Source organism: Marmota flaviventris, chromosome 2 (assembly GCF_047511675.1).
Source record: "Marmota flaviventris isolate mMarFla1 chromosome 2, mMarFla1.hap1, whole genome shotgun sequence".
NCBI classification, from domain to species: Eukaryota; Metazoa; Chordata; class Mammalia; order Rodentia; family Sciuridae; genus Marmota; species Marmota flaviventris.
In genome coordinates, this window is record NC_092499.1 from 46,977,724 (window position 1) to 46,994,914 (window position 17,191).

The 17,191-nt window shown below is 35.5% G+C and overlaps 1 protein-coding gene across 2 annotated transcripts in view; it reads right to left on the bottom strand.

Moving 5' to 3' along the window:
- Nucleotides 1–17,191, bottom strand: part of Snx6 (sorting nexin 6) — a 61,663-nt gene that overhangs the window by 28,579 nt on the left and 15,893 nt on the right. For both annotated transcript variants that reach the window (XM_027929547.2, XM_027929546.2), the window contains exons 4-8: nt 15,816–15,926; nt 11,865–11,986; nt 9,918–10,041; nt 4,907–5,002; nt 2,604–2,709 (exon numbers count right to left, since the gene is read on the bottom strand). In XM_027929547.2, the coding sequence (XP_027785348.1) occupies nt 2,604–2,709; nt 4,907–5,002; nt 9,918–10,041; nt 11,865–11,986; nt 15,816–15,926 (559 nt within the window). The remainder of the gene's footprint in view (nt 1–2,603; nt 2,710–4,906; nt 5,003–9,917; nt 10,042–11,864; nt 11,987–15,815; nt 15,927–17,191) is intronic.

The window sequence follows — 17,191 nt, forward strand, 5'->3', positions numbered from 1 at the left end:
CACTTGCACACTGTGGTGGGATTATTAAGTTAGTAAAAGTCATTACAGAAAACAATATGAAGAATCCTTGAAAATTATAATAGAACTACCATATGATCCAACAATTCTATTACTGGGGATAAATCCCAAAGAAGTGAAATCAGAATTCTGAAGAGACATCTGTATTCCCATGTTCATTGCAGCACTATTCACAATAGCCAAAAATTGTAAACAAGGGGTTGTAGCTCAGCAGTAGAACGCTCGCCTAGCATGTGCGAGGCCTTGGGTTCAATCCTCAGCACCACATAAAAATAAATAAATTAAATAAAGGTATTGTGTCCAACTACACCTAAAAAATAAATATTAAAAAAACTGTAAACAAGATAACCATCAATCAACTGATGAATGAATGAAGAAAACATGGTAAATAAAAATAGAATACTGTTCAGACATAAAACCCTGACATCTGCAATAATGTGGATGGAACTGGAGACCATCATATATGAAAGGAGAAGTTTCGTTGTCGGAGATTAAAATGCACACAGATAGCAGTGACAAGATGAAGCACTTTACTGCAAGCTGGTGCTAGTTTATATAGAAAGTGAGAGTCAGTTATCTTAAACCAGGAAGCTCCGGGGGCCAATCATAGTAAAGGTCAGATCATCACCTACGGTGCACGCACGTCCACCCTGCATAAGATTCATGGGGGGCACGAGCTGTCCACGATCACAGAAGATGGGAGGACCAATTAGAAAATTTTCAAAACAACTTGTTATCCGCCCACTGGCAACTTGCCTGCCGCCATGTTGCATTAGGGGCTCCTTATCTGAAAGGCCCAGGGAGTTCTAGCCGCCCACTGGCAATTTGCCCACCGCCATGTTTGAAAGGCCCGGGGAGTTCTCAAGGAGACTCCCAACAATATATACTGAAATAAGCCAGGCACAGAAAGACAAGTACATGATCTCACTCATATGTAGACACTACTCATAGAAGTTGAGAGTAGAACAGTGATTACCAGAGGCTAAGGAGAGTAAGGGGGAGGGAATAATGATAGAAGGTTGATCAATGGGTATTAAGTTGTAGTTAGGAGCAAGGCGGTCCTTTTCTCCCCATATTTTTTATTAGGAGAAAGAAGTTCTGGTGTGCTACTACACAGTAGGGTGGCAAAAGGTAAGAATAAGGTACATTTCAAAAAGCTAAAGAAAAGATTTTAAAGTCTTCACCATAAAGATAATAAATGTTCAGAGACAGATGTTTAATGTGGTTTAAATATTATACAATGTGCCTATATTAAAATGTCACTTAATACTGCATTAATATACATAATTTTTATGTTTTTATGTATTAGTTAAAAAATAATGCTAATAAAAAAAGACTGACAAGGATGTGGAGCAACTGAACTCTCACGTCACTGCTCTTGGAAATGCAAAATGGGATAATCATTATGAAAAAAGTGCCAGTTTCCTAAAAAGTTAAATTTACATCCATGCAAAGAGACATGCAGGTGGATAATGTAATAGACACAAGTTAGAAATGACTCAAATGTTCACCAATAGGCAAATGAACAAATGATTATGTTGGCATATCCATACAATAGAATACTATTCGGTATAAAAAAAAAAAAAAAACAAAACTCAACAATAAAAAGTATACACTAGGGCTGGGGATGTGGCTCAAGCAGTAGCGCGCTCGCCTGGCATGCGTGCAGCCCGGGTTCGATCCTCAGCACCACATACAAAGATGTTGTGTCCGCGGAGAACTAAAATAAAAATATTTAAAAAAAAAAATTCTCTCTCTCTCTTTAAAAAAAAAAAAAAAAGTATACACTAAAGGCCACTTTCAGGGGTTATGGATACATGTTCACAATTTTTACTATGATTAAACTGTACACTTTGACACCAAATCTTATAAATACTAATTATAAAAAAAATACTAAATATACTCAAATAAGCTGTTCATAAACTTCATTGATCTATCTTGTACTTTGAGTGAATCTTTTATATACACAATTTGTGGCATTATGCACTGGTTGTTTGGGAAATCTGTTAGTTGTTCTTACAAGTAAATATGGTATTCCATGGAAAAAGCACTTAGTTCAGTCACAACTCAACAGTATTTAAAATGCCCTTCCAGAGAGAATCATAACATTTTAGTATGCAAAGTGCTTTATAGATATTTCCCATTTTATCACTCAATATTTAAAAAATGTGAACTCTGGGGTGGAGATTTGTTATAATTTTTGCTGCTACATCAAAGTTACATTTTTAGAAAATTGTAAGTCATGGCAGGAAAAACTACAATGACTATTATTAGTAAAGTCTGATGCTACTGCCTTGATTTGTATATACTAAGGCACAAAGAGTTTTATCCATTTTTTCCTTTGCATCATCAATGTAAATGTCAGAATGGTGAAAAAGGCAAAAAAGTATCTACAGTATTTTTATGAAAATAATTTTGGACCTTGCAGACTCACTTGGGGTCTAAGCTTCAATAGACCACAGTTTGAGAACCACTGTTTCATATCAAGACTTTTACAAACTCTAAGTAACAAGTCAGCCTTATTATTACTATTCCATTAAAAATTTCAAGCTAAAGCCACAAAAAAAAAAAAAAAAAAGTCTTACTTTTGTGGGATCTTGTCATCCTATCAGACTTAGCAGACGCATCCTTAACTCGGTTATGATATTCTAAAAGGAAAGTTCGTTCATGCTCAAAGAAATCATCTACATCCTATAGAATCAAAAGAAAATATGAGCTTTTTTCACTTATTTTGCTTTAGTATGATATAGAAATAACTTTGTCAACATTATAAACATACAAAGATTATCAGGAAAACAGCACAGCTATATCCTCTAAAAACCAAGAGTTTAAAATCGATTTTATGAACATATTAAGACTTTAATAGACATGCATTTCTTTCTTTGTTTTGGGATTTTTTTTTTTTTTTTTGAGAGGGAGGGACTTGCTTGCTATGTTGTCCAGAATGGCCTCAAATTTGTCATCATCCTGTTTTGGTCTCCTAAGTAGCTGGGATTACTAGCATGTACCACCACACCTACCTTAAGTATCTGGCTTACCTTTCTATCAAGTAAGACATCTAGGGTTGGGGCTATGGCTCAGAGGTAGAGCACTCGCCTACCATGTGTGAGGCGCTGGGTTCGATCCCCAGCACCACATACAAATAAAATAAAGATATTGTGTCCACCTATAACTAAAAAATAAATATTAAAAAAAAAGATATCTATAGTTTTGTAGCTGAAGGCTCAGAGATCCTCTTATGGTTCACTTTCCCATGTTTTACTCTGAAACGTGTTCCTACTTGTGCTCTACTTCAACAGACACCTTAATGCCAGTGGGAGTGATCAACTGTTTTTCAGAAAAAGAAAAATTCTGTCACTAGAAGTAAACATTGATTTTCTTGGTCTAACAGACAATCTATGAGCTATTCTGTGGCTTCCACACCTTACTCATTAGGGCTGACTGCTCTGGGGAAACTGGCCAAATTACCTATCTGGGAGCAATGATATGATTAACCACTGTAGTCAATCTTTAAAAAAAAATAAAGCCATGTATACATGAGAAGTGAAAAATCATATATTCACAGTACTTTTACCCCTTCTAAACTAGCAATGTTTCATTGGAAAAATATCAGTTAATAATGTGAGACTTACATCAATAGAACACAAGCAGCAAGAGTTAGTATTGACAAAAATGTTTAAAAATCTTTAATTCATATATGCTAGTTTTAACTATCAACATGGTAAAAAAAAAAGGCAAAAAGTATCATAATAATTTTATGAAAATGGTTTTGACCTTGAAGACTTGCTTTAAAAGGGTCTTTGGGGCTGGGGTTGTGGCTCAGGGGTAGAGCACTCGCCTAGGATGCATGAGGCACTGGGTTCTATCCTCAGTACCACATAAAGTAAAATAAAGACATTGTGTCCACTTATAAAAAAAATAAATAAAAATAAAAGGATCTTGAGGTCTAGGTTTCAGTACACCACATTTTGAGAACTAGTGTTTTATATCAAGACTTTTATAAACTGTAAGTAAATAATTAATTTAATAAATAATTAGCTTTCTAAGTATTATTACACATATTATCTTATTCAGTCTTTTCAATAATTCTGTGAGCTAGGTCATATTATTAACCCCATTTTGGAAATGGAAAAAATAAAATTCAGAGAAAGAAACTTTCCCCAAGAACATATAACAGCAGAAGGCAACACTAAAACTTCAAATGAGATCTTCTAACTTCAAATCTGATTCTAGGTCTATCTCTTAATATTTGCAAGGCTAAGCTAAGGGCAAGTGTAAAAACATTTGCAGCCCCTCTTCTTATTCCACCCTACAGCTCTAACCTATACCTAGAGGGTCCTTGGGCATATACAGGTGAACATTTCAACCTGCACACTGATCTTTTCCCTTGCCCCTCCCCTTTACTTAGCTGCCTTACAATCACCCCTTCACCATCCATGAAATGCACAGCAGCAGCACAGCTGGGGAGAAGACATCTATGCAGAACCTGGAAGGTGGCTTTGGATTTGGGCAAGGAAACACGGGAGTTGAGATATCTGCAACATGGTCTTTTTGTAAAGAAGTAACTCCAGATGGATAAATCTCCTGGACTGCAGACTTCTCACTCCTTGGAGAAAAGAACTCACTAAAGAGAGCCAGGGTAGGGACACAATTTCCCAGGCCTAAGGATTCTATTGTCCAAATTCTTACTCTAATTCTGAACATACAAAATCTCAATCTATTTCCCTTTCAAAAGAAGTAAATTCGGTCTGGGGATACAGCGCAGCTGGTAGAATGCTTGCCTTGCATGCACAAGGCCCTGGGTTCAATCCCCAGCACCACAAAAATAAATAATTAAATAATGAAAGAAGCAAATTTTCAACCAATAACACTGTTAATCAAGTCTTACCTTTACTCCTGAAACAATTACTCCATCTGCTGATTTAACCATGTTTTTAAAGAAATCTTCAAGTTTCTCTTTTTTATTTTTTCCTCGCACACTCAACTGAAGAAAGGTAATTACAATTAGCATTTTTTTAAGGTTACAAATGCAAAGTAGTATGTCTTTTATCTTAGACATTTAACTTATAATCTCAAAAGAATCCCAGTTTTTAAACTTAAAATGGAAATTTCATCATGTGTATTAACAGTTTTCAAACTTTAGGGCATAAAAGAGGATTTTAAGCTAGGCATGATGGTACACACCTATAATCCCTATAGGCTTCTGCTGTGTCTATAATACTTACGGGAGTGAGGTGGGAAGACAGCAAACTCAAGGCCAGACTGAGCGACTCAACAAGATCATGTCTCAAAATAAAAAAGGGCTCAGTGGTAGAGTGTTCCTGGGTTCAATCCCTAGTACTAAAAAGTTTGGTAATAACTCCAGCCTTACTCTAAAAGATTCAGGTGGACTACAATAAGGTCTAGATAAGTCCAATTTTACAAGCATATTTGATAATTCTGTTATAAGTAGCCCTTTCACCTTACTTTGTCAAGTACTATATATAATACAATAACAATAAAAATTTAACTCAGGGGCTGGGGTTGTGACTCAGTGGTGAGCACTTGCCTAGCATGTGTGAGGCACTGGTTCGATTCTCAGCACTACATGCCAATAAATAAATAAAATTAAAAATCCATCAATAACGAATAAAAATGTTTAAAAAAATTTAACTCAGGAGTCCTTTTAAACATGAAATTTACTGAGGTAAAATATATCATCATATGATTCTGTAATACCTCTGAAAATATATTCTGCAAATTTCTCACTCTGAACTCATCCAAATATCAACTCTTTATCCTGTGTTGGGGGTCAGCAACTCATAGTATAAGAAACACAAAAGATGACTTTGAATGGATGAATGGTCATCCAAGAGTAAAAGTGAGAAGCAGCTAACTCTTTTTGACTCCTAGTGCTTGCTGCATCAAGGTGCCCTATAAAGCAACACACCATCTAATTTCCTTACACATTGCCATGACTTCAATGCCCACAAGACTTAGACATCTTGAGTAATAACTACCATAACTGATCCGGAGTAACCCTAGTTGGCTGAGGGCTATATGGAACCTTATGACTAGACTCTGGCTCTAAGGAATGTGCCTGACTCTTTAATATTAGAGCTTAAGATTAAAGAGGTATATTCTAGCTAAGATGAAGTCACTTTTGTCCTAACTTATATATACACATATCCTTCTAACCCAAATTGTGTGGATCCAACTGGTCATGTTGCTACCTTGAACCACACTTTTAGCAAGACCTCTAAAATTGCATTCTGCAATCCTAGATCTGTCTGCCTCTTTCTCCCATGACACACTGGGGCCAGTTATCATACACTAAGACTGAATTGTTCTTCAAGCTGACAGAGAACATCTATAAAAAGTCCACAACTGGGCTGGGGTTGTAGCTCAGTGGTTGAGCACTTGCTTCACATGCGTGAGGCACTAGGCTTGATCCTCAGCACCATATAAAAAATAAACAAATAAAACAAAGATATTGTGTCCATCTACAACTAAAAAAAAAAAAAGAGTCCACAACTAACATCATCTTTAAGGGTGCAAGGGTGAATGCTTTCCCCTTAACATCAGAAAAAAGGAAAGGATGTCTTGCTTTCGCCACTTCATTTAACAATGTCCTAGAAATTCTAGCCAGGCAAGTTAGGCAGGAAAAAGATATAAAAGATAACTAGAAAATAAGAAGCAAAAATAAAATATAAAAGTTAATAAATGAGTGTGGCTGCCAAGGTGGTTGATCATTATGGGGAACATACGAAGTTTAGGAATTTGATTTCTGATTGTTTTCCACTTTCCTGAAACCAAGGTTATCATCTGATCAAGAGAAACTGATGTGAGTTGAAATTCGCTATTACAGAAAATGAAAAGATGGAAGTTTGTTATAAATGATAGGGAAAGTACTCTAGATGAGAGAAAGGTACACAGGAGAACTGCTAACAAGAGTCAAAATGAAGTCAATGGTCTTGATGTATGAATGAGTAATGGAAATAGGAAGAAGAGAACAGACAAAAGTCTGTTCAGAGTCTGTAATACTAAGGCAATGAAAAGATCCTATGTGTGCCTACTGATTGAGGTAGTTTATTTAATGGAAGTTAGGGGATTAAATATATTATGCTCTGTTGGCTGGGGACTTAGCTCAGTGACAGAGCACTTACCTACCATGCATAAAGTCCTAGGTTCCCAGCACTACCCAAAAATAAATAAATAAATAAATATCCAGCCCAGCTTGGTGGCCCATACATGTAACCCAGCAGCTCAAGAAGCTGAGGCAGAGGATCACAGATTCAAATCCAGCCTCAGCAATTTAGCTAGGCCCTAAGCAACTTAGGGAGACCCTGTCTCAAAATAAAAAATAAAAAGGAATGGGGATGTTGCTCAGTGGTTAAGTGTCCCTGGGGTCAATCCCTGATACAATTAAAAAAAAAAAAAAAATCTGTTGTTAAACAGACTCAAGACTATTCCCCACTGGATAAGTAAAGCAAATTAAAGGCTATTATTTCTCATAACAGTGGCCCTTTCTCAATTAAATACAAGAACAAGGCTTTCTAGGTCTCCCCCTAAGTCCCATGGCCCTGTGATACTTCAACTGTTCATCTGTCCACTCTGTAAACAATTAAAGAACATTTTCCAGTGCTTTTTTTCTGGGGTGAGGTCAAGTGGTAGGATTGAACCTACAGGCACTTTGCTACTAAGCTACATTCCCAGCCATTTTTATTTTTTATTTTAAGACAGGGTCTTGCTAAGTTGCTTTGAGCCTCACTAAATTGCTGAGGCTGGCCTGAAACTTGCAATCCTCCTGTTTCAGCCTCCAGAGTTGCTGGGATTACAGGCATGCACCATCGCACTAAGCTCCAGTCCATCTTTTTAGGCTTTCTCCAAAACACCACTTGCTGATATTAAAAGAGTTTTTATGGGGCTGGGGTTCTGGCTCAGTGGTAGAGCACTCACCTAGCATGTGTGAGGCACTAGATTCAATCCTCAGCACATTAAAAAAAAAAAAAGTATGAATAAAATAAAGGTACCATGTCCAACTACAACTAAAAAAAAATTTTAAAAAAGGGGTTATTAGAATATATCATCCTCCTTACTAAGTGTGTATGTGCCAATATACACACACACATACACATACGTATACATATATATATATACATATGTGTGTATATATATGCACACGTGCATGCGCACACGTGCACACACACACACAAATACATTTTTTAAGCAAGGTCTCACTAAATTGCCAGGCTGACCTTAAACTCAAAATCCTCAGCCTCAACCTCTTGGGTAGTTGGGATTATTGGCATGCATCACTATGCCTGGCATGTTTGTTTAAATGCTTGTTTATAAGGAAAAAATAATAAATAAATTTGCTTTGGTGTAAGAAAATGTATGAACCCCGAAGCTTTCTGAAAGCACCCAGAGATGCTTCACCATCAAGCTACATCCCTAGACTTTATTTATTTATTTATTGAGACAGGGTTTCACTAAATTGCTGAGTGTAGCCTTGAACTTAATGTATAATTTATATTTACTAAAACCAAACCAGAAAAATAAGCTTATATTCGCAAAATTCTTTAATCCTGATGTTAACTTGTAATCAAATTAAGCACTATCCTACATGTTTTCCATAAAAGCTATGAATTAGTCTTGTCATCTAAATATAAGTTCTATGACAAGTATCAACTATCTACTAAAATAAAATTTTGCCAGCACTATGAATAAAGAAATCTTTAGCTTGCTCTGCTTCCCAGCTGCCATAAAGTAAGTAACTTTCCCTTGCATGCCCTTCCACAATAATGCTGTGCCTCCATTCATTCCCAACGCAATGATACCAACCAACCACAGACTGAAACCATGAGCCAAATAAATTTTCCTCCTCTTAGAAAAAAAAACCTTTAATGCTCAGTCACCTAATTTTCTTTTTGCCATTAGTAATTTTTAGGCAGGGAAGCAAGAAGGGAGTGAGAAACATTAGAAGCCATCAGCACTAAAGAATGTCAGTTAAATAGATCAGGAGTCAGTGATTTACCCAAAGCAATCTAGCACTTTTTTTTTTTTTTTTTTTTTTGGTAGTGGGGATTGAACCCACTTTATCACTGAGTTACATAACCAGCCCTTTTCTATTTTTTTATTTTGAGACAGGGTTTTGCTAAATTGCTTAGGGACTCACTAAGTTGCTGAGGCTGGTCTTGAACTTATGATCCTTCTGCATCACCCTCTCAAGTCACTGGAATTACAGGTATGCACCACCATGTCCAGCCATAATCTAGAATTTTTTAGCTCAAGAACCTCCCTGGAATTCTCCACAAAGCTTCAGAAGGCCCAAATTCAAATTTAAAAACATTAATCAATTTGATAACCCTATTCTATCTTCCGTGTGTGTGTGAGATAATGAGGATTGAACTCAGGGCCTCCGGCATGTTAAGCAAGTGCTCTACTACTAAGCTACATCTCCAGCCCACTTTATTTCTTAAGTTCACTATTCAGGATGAAATATCAGTATCAACTTGATAAAAGTACAGGGTGACTTTTATCAAAATACTTGGAAACACAGCGTTTCAGATTTTGGAGTTTTTTGAATTTGGGAATATTTGCACAGATTTTACCAACTGAGCAGACTTAATCCAGAAATATAAAATGCTCCAAAACTGAGCATCAAGTTGGTTCTCAGAAAGTTTTGGATTTTATAGTTTTGGATTATAGGTGCTCAGAATAGAACATGATTTACCACCATTTCTTTAATTAATCCACTCAATTAATGAAATATTTCAGTATTACTGAAAATGTGCCCCTTTAAACTTTTTTAAAAAAATAAAAACATTCTTAAAAAGGCTTTATACTAACTACTTCCCACCTTTTCTAATGACTCTTTAAAAAACCTGAACTACTGCATTCATCAACTTGATACTCACATCTTGATTATATTCCAAGAAGACATGGAAATTTAGATCTTTTCTCAAAATAGGATGTGCTGCCACACGACATAGGAACACTTCATGCATTGCAACTGTCTTCTTGAATATTGCCAAATATTCACTAGAACAACACACAAAATTAAAGGCAAAAAACTATCAACTAGAAAGTCATCTGCAATAAATTTTTTCAGGAAATACTTTGGATTATTCTAAAAGCAAAATCATGAATACAAAATACAATTCATGTAAACAAAGGTTTTAATTGAACTGTTAATTAAATATATAAAACACAGCCCTAAAAAAGACTTCATGCTGGTTAATAGTATTTATTATATCTAAATGTTAATATTTTTAAATTTTACAAACTTTTCTCACTATGCAAGTTGATGTTAAAGGTCTATGGGGGTGTTTATTTTTACCTCCAGAGAAATTATGATATAACCTTAGGTTTCAATTTTTACTACTGATTTTAATTTTAAATACCTTAGTACAAAACATACCAAAATCCAAACCTCAGCATATTTTCAATGTTAATCATTATTTTCATCTAATGACCCAAACACACAAGAAACACACCATAGACTGGTTTTTGCCATTACACTGAAGAAATCTGTTTAAGAGATTTTAATATCACCATCAATGAATCCTAGTGAACATATAGTAATACACGTCAGTTTGAGGGAAGGAAAACACTCAAAAAGCCCAATATTCTTGCTTCAACTACGTGCAAGAAGGATAAGTTTTACATACCAGCAAACCAGCAGGATCAATGTTGGGAGAAGTTTGATCTCTGTGAGGGTAGTCATTCAGTGAAGACAAAAAAGAAGGATGCAGAGGATGGAGGTAGCAGTAGAATAAACCCAAGGTTCTGTTATCCAACCCCTAACCAGACCACAAAAGAATCATGATCAGGGCCACTGGAAAATCACAGATTCTCCAATATTATTATGCTTTCCTAATTTTCAGTTTTCAATCTTATAAACTTTAAAAATGTTTGCTATCAGATTATTGCTTGCACCCATACTGACAGAATAATTAAAATATCTGTCACTTTATACTTTGACAAAGAAGATCTATTTGGATAATTTTTCTTTTCAAAAGAGTTTATGTAGCTATTCTGAAGAGGAGTCTAGTAGCTCTATAAATATATGCTTGAAAACTGAAACTCAGTGGAAGAGAAGAAAAAGAAATGCAAGAAGAGAAATGACCATAAAAAAAAGATATGGAAGTGACAATAAAGCAAGGACAATTATTTCCTTGTACAACTCTCAAAATAGAAATAATTTAGAAACTCCAAAGCATAAATGTTCAATAAAAGGGGAAAAACTGTATTTTTAGCAAATAAGCTAAAAATGAAATTTAAACTATCACAATTTTCCAAGGACTTAACACATTAATAGTGTATATAGAACCAATAGTTAATGAAAAACAATTCTAAACTATTCTCTGGTTCCTTTGCTTCTATTCTTTTCCTTTTGGTCAGAAGTCAAAGGCAGAGAAAAGGAGAAGAAAACTATTACATGTCAAAAAAAAAAAAAAGAAGAAGAAGAAGAAAGTGCTCAACACTTTCTATGAGAAACAGAAGTTTTAGTATTATACACAAGTTGAAAAAAAGAGAACCAGATTGGAAATGACTATGGCCTTGTGAAAAAAGATATACATTCTGCTTTAAAACATCATGTTCCCTTTCTACTATTGTTTACAAGCTTTTGGATCCTCTGTTTATAATTTCCAGAGTTTATTTAAAACAGTAATTTTACAAGGGAGACAATGATTCTATAATTTTCCCGTAGGCTCTGATCATGATCATTGACACTAGTTGTGTGACTTAAACTTGCATCTTTCAGAGTCACAATGGTAAATGATTAAAAGAATGGACTATCAGCACAAAAAAAGGCATTAACAAACACAACTAACAAAACAACAACAGAAAATATCACATACGCTTCCAGTTCCTGTTTCATCTTTGTGAATTCTTCCTTTGTCATTGACCCTTCTCCTTCTCCAAGCTTCTGTAGTTTTTCCCTTGAAGCATCAAAATCAGGTCTTGGTGGTGCTGGTGGAATCTATAATAAAAGTAAATCACTTACTTTAAGGGACTATCATTTCTTTCCACACTGTACCACTACCACCATAAGACGGTGTCTGGGAAACTTAAAGGTATCCTGAATGAACTGAACACTGTAAACTATCACATTCAGATTGGAGAACTTCATTAGTTTTCAGGGATTTTGTTTGTTTTTGTAGTACTGGAATTGAGCCCAGAGTCTCACACTTGCTAGGCAAAGCACTAAGCTACATCCCCAATCTTTCTTATTTTTATTGGGACAGGTTGTTGCTGGCCTCTAATTTGTAATCTCTCTGCCTCAGCTCCCGAGTAGCTAGGATTACAGGTCTGTACCACCATGCTGTGCTTCCAGAGCTTCACTAATTTTAGAAATTAAGATCCTTGAAGTCCTTTACACCAAAAACGAAATATAGCATAACACTACTTTCTGGTTTTACAATTGTTCTCAAACTTCCATCTGCAGACTCCTACACAGCAACCCAGAATCCTCAAATTCCTATGTGCTCTAAGCTCTGACTACAGACTGAATAAATGTATACAGTAAATATATATGCCATTTTTGTAAAGGCATGATTAAATACAAATATGATTTTTATTTTTTGTTGGTTTTTCCCCACTTTTAAAAAATTGGTCCATTAAAATGAATACAAACAACAATAAGTGTTGGCAAGGATGTGGGGAAAAAGTTACAATCATACACTGCTGGTGGGACTGCAAATTGGTGCAGCCAATATGGAAAGAAGTATGGAGATTTCTTGGAAAATTGGGAATGGAACCACTATTTGACCCAGCTATCCCTGTCCTCAGTCTATACCCAAAGGACTTAAAAACAGCATACTACAGGGACACAGGCACATCAATGTTTATAGCAGCACAATTCACAATAGCTAAACTGTGGAACCAACCTAGATGCCCTTCAACAGATGAATGGATAAAGAAAAAATGTGACATATATACACAATGGAATATTACTCAGCAATAAAAGAAAATAAAATCATGGCATATGTAGGTAAATAGATGGAGTTAGAGAAGACAGTGCTAAGTGAAGTTAGCCAATCCCAAAAAAACAATGCCGAATGTTTTCTCTGATACAAGGAGGCTGAGTCATAGTGGGGTAGGGAGGCAGAGCATGGGAGGAATAGACAAACTCTAGATAGGACAAAGGAGTGGGAGGGGAAGGGAGTGGGCATGGGGTTAGAAATGATGGTGGAATGTGATGGACATTATTATCCAAAGTACATGTATGAAGACATAAATTGGTGTGAGTATACTTTGTATACAACCAGAGATGAAAAATTGTGCTTTATATGTGTAATATGAATTGCAATGCATTCTGCTGTCACATATAAATAAAAAAAAATTTAATTTAAAAAAACTGGTCCATTATAATTGTACTTATTGATGGGATTGGTTATTACATATTCATACATGCACACAATTTACAATATAACAATATAACTTGGCCAATATCAATTCCCAGCATTTCAATTAAGTTTTGTAGATGGACACAATACCTTTATTTATTTATCTTTATGTGGTGCTGAGGATAGAACCCAGTGCCTCACACACGGCTAGGTGAGCACTCTACCACTGAGCCACAACCCCAGCCCCTCAATTAAGTTTCTTTTTTTTTTTAAGAGAGAGAGAATTTTTTAATATTTATTTTCTAGTTTTTGGTGGACACAACATCTTTGTTTGTATGTAGTGCTGAGGATTGAACCCAGGCCGCACGCATGTCAGGCGAGCGCGCCACCGCTTGAGCCACATCCCCAGCCTCTTTTTTTTTTAATATTTATTTTTTAGTTGTAGTTGGACAATACCTTTATTTTACTTATTTATATATATATTTTATTTATTTATTTTATATATATATATATATATATATATATATATTTTTTTTTTTTTTTAATTGTCTATGGACCTTTATTTTATTTATTGATACACGGTGCTGAGAATTTAACCCAGTGCCTCACACATACGGGACAAGCGCTCTGCCACTGAGCCACAATCCCAGCCCTATTTATTTATTTTTTATGTGGTGCTGAGGATCGAACCCAGGGCCTCACACATGCTAGGGGAGCACTCTACTGCTGAGCCAAAACCCCAGCCCTCAATTAAGTTTTTTAATTAATGGGTTCGTAGTAGTTTTATACTACATGTATTTTCTAAATTAACAAATACTAAAAATATTATCCAGCAGGAAATGTTTAAAAGGATTCTGGATTAGAGGAATTTACCAGAAGCAAAAAGATTCTTTTAAAAAGCTAACAAACTAAAAATAACAAAAAAAAAGAAAAAAATTAATAAGATAAATTAATGACTAAACTCATTCTATTTATCCATAGGTGAAGCAGATGAATAAGGTAAAACATGTAATGTAAAAACCTTTAAAAACATGTAAGGTCTAGAAGAGATATACCACTCAAGGTAAAGATATAAAAAAAAATTATCTTAAGAGGAATGGCCGACAAATAACAATTAAGGGCACAATGATGAAAAGCTAAAGAAAGGAAGTGGAAGAAAAGTTAAATTGAGAACTGCTATAAAGGCTGGGGATATAGCTCAGTGGTAGAACATTTGACTAGCATGCATGAGGCCCTGGGTTTGCTCCCCAGCACTGCTAAAAAAACAAAACAAAGACCTACATGAAAAAGATTACACCTTGGCTGGGCGTGGTGGCACACGCCTGTAATCACAGCTGCTTGGGAGGTGGAGGCAGGATGACCACAAGTTCAAAGCCAACCTCAGCAATTTAGTGAGGCGCTAAGCAACTCAGTGAAACCCTGTCTCTAATAAAATACAAAATAGGGCTACGGATGTGGCTCAGTGGTTGAGTGCCCCGAGTTCAATCTCTGGTAACCCAAAAAATAAAAGATTACACCTAGGGTCAGAAAGTTATCAAGTACAGTTCAACACACATTCTCCAAGCATCTAGTATATACATACTAGGCATAATGCTGTGCAACAGGTATATAAAGATAAATAAATAAGTCTTAGTCTTTGAAGAGCCTATGGAAGAAAAAAAGAAAAACGTACCATCACACAAGAAGGTAGGGGGAAAAGGTAGAACTAGAATGAGAAAAGAAAAATGTATACTGGTCATTCACCAAAATCTAAGGTATTAAAAGGAACAAATGACTGAAAATGAGTGGTGGTTCCAAGAACAGAGATGGAATCGGGTCACAATGATTTTAGAAAAAAATCTAATCAAATTAAATTTCACAAATCTAAGTGTGGTCAAAAGCTGAGGCATAATAACCATTGTTTATTGATGATAACACCTTAAGGAGGCTTCCAAAAGTAAATACCTATCCACTTAAGGGTTCAAAGCCAGTATGATTTATAAAATCCCTTAATTAATTTCTAGGACAAACTCATTTCATTTCTAACAGAAAGAATCTAAGTTTAAATGAGGAAGCATAACATATTCCCACAGATCCAAACAGGACAACTCAAGATAAAAGATGGTAACCCAGTTTTGTAACAAAACTGGGAAATTTTTAAAAATCACATCAGTGCTAGGCACAGGGGCACATGAATGTAATGCCAGCAACTCAGGAAGCTAAGGCAGGAGGATGCCAAGTTCAGAGTCAATTTGGACAACTTAGTGAGAACCTGTCTCAAAATAAAAGAAAAATAAAAAGGGCTGGAAATAGAGCTCAGTGCCCCAGGGTTCATCACCAGTATCCCTGTCCCCCAAATAAATAAAATAAAATAATAAAAAATAAAAAATCTTATCATTTACTAAAAATGCTAAAAGACTGCAATAGAGAAGAGTATACAAAATGCTCTTAAAAATGGGATTTAAATAAAACCTCAATACTTACAATATATCCTGCATAGTCTTCATTTTCAACGAAGGAATCATGAAGCCAGATAAATTCTTCATGTTGTCGAACAACAGAAAACTCGTTCTGTTTAAAATTTGGCAATGAACTCTGCAAAGACAGATTCTTTTTGAATAAAAGTCAAAATTACACTAACAACTTTTGATAAACAATACATCTCAATTCTTTAAAAATCAGTCTTAGCTGGGCACAGTGGAGCACACCTATAATCCTAGCAACTTGGGAGGCTGGGATAACAAGTTCAAAGCGAGCCACAGAAACTTGGTGAAGCCCTAAGCAATTTAGCAAGATCCGGTCTCAAAAGAATAAAATAATACAGTCGGGCCTAGTGCACACACCAGCTTGGGAGGCTGAGACAGGAGGATCACAGTTAAAGCCAGCCTCAGCAAAAGCAAGGTGCTAAGCAACTCAGTGAGACCCTGTCTCTAAATAAAATACAAAACAAGGCTGGGGATATGGCTTAGTGGTTGAGTGCTCCTGAGTTCAATCCCTGGTACCAAAAATAAAATAATATATAAAAAAAGGCTATGGGGGTAGGGTTGTGGCTAGCGGTAGAGTGCTCACTTGGCATATGTGAGGCCCAGGGTTCAATCCCCAGCACCACATATAAATAAATAAAATAAACATATTAAAAAAAAAAGACTGGGGATGTGGCTTAATGGTTAAGCACCCCTGGGTTCAATTTCAGTACCAAAAATAAATAAAAATTAGTCTTATGTGAAAGACTACCAGTGACATTAAACTCTAGTATGAAAACTCCAAGACACTTAGTCAAATTTATCCTCAGATCTTTGGGAAATGTTGACAGGCTGTTATTATCTTATACTGCTACCATTAATTACCTACTGAGGTAAAACAAGCAGAACAGGGAAGGTGGACAAAAGGAAGAGAAAGAAAGGGATGATACAAGGGAATAAAAACTAAAATAAAAATTATTCTATTGATATTTATAAAACTCAACTATTCAAACAAACAAAAACAGATCTACAATCTGATAATGTGCCCAACTGCAATAGAATGATAATTTGAAGCCAGGTGCTATCGTATAAACATGTTATCCCAGCTACTTGGGAGGATAAGATAGCAGGATCACAAGTTCAAGACCAGCCTGAATAACTTAGCAAGACGTTTTTATTTATTTTTTAAAAAATAAAAAAGAGACCTTCCCTCAAAATCAAAAAATAAAAAGGGCTCAGGATGTGACTCAGTGGTAAAACATCCTGGATTTAACTGCTACTACCAGAGAAGGAAAAAAAAAAAGAATGTGTAGGATAGCAATCTAACTGAAGGAACAACAACAAAATTTGAAAATAAAATTATACTAAAAAATAGATAAAAACCTACACATAATTAAA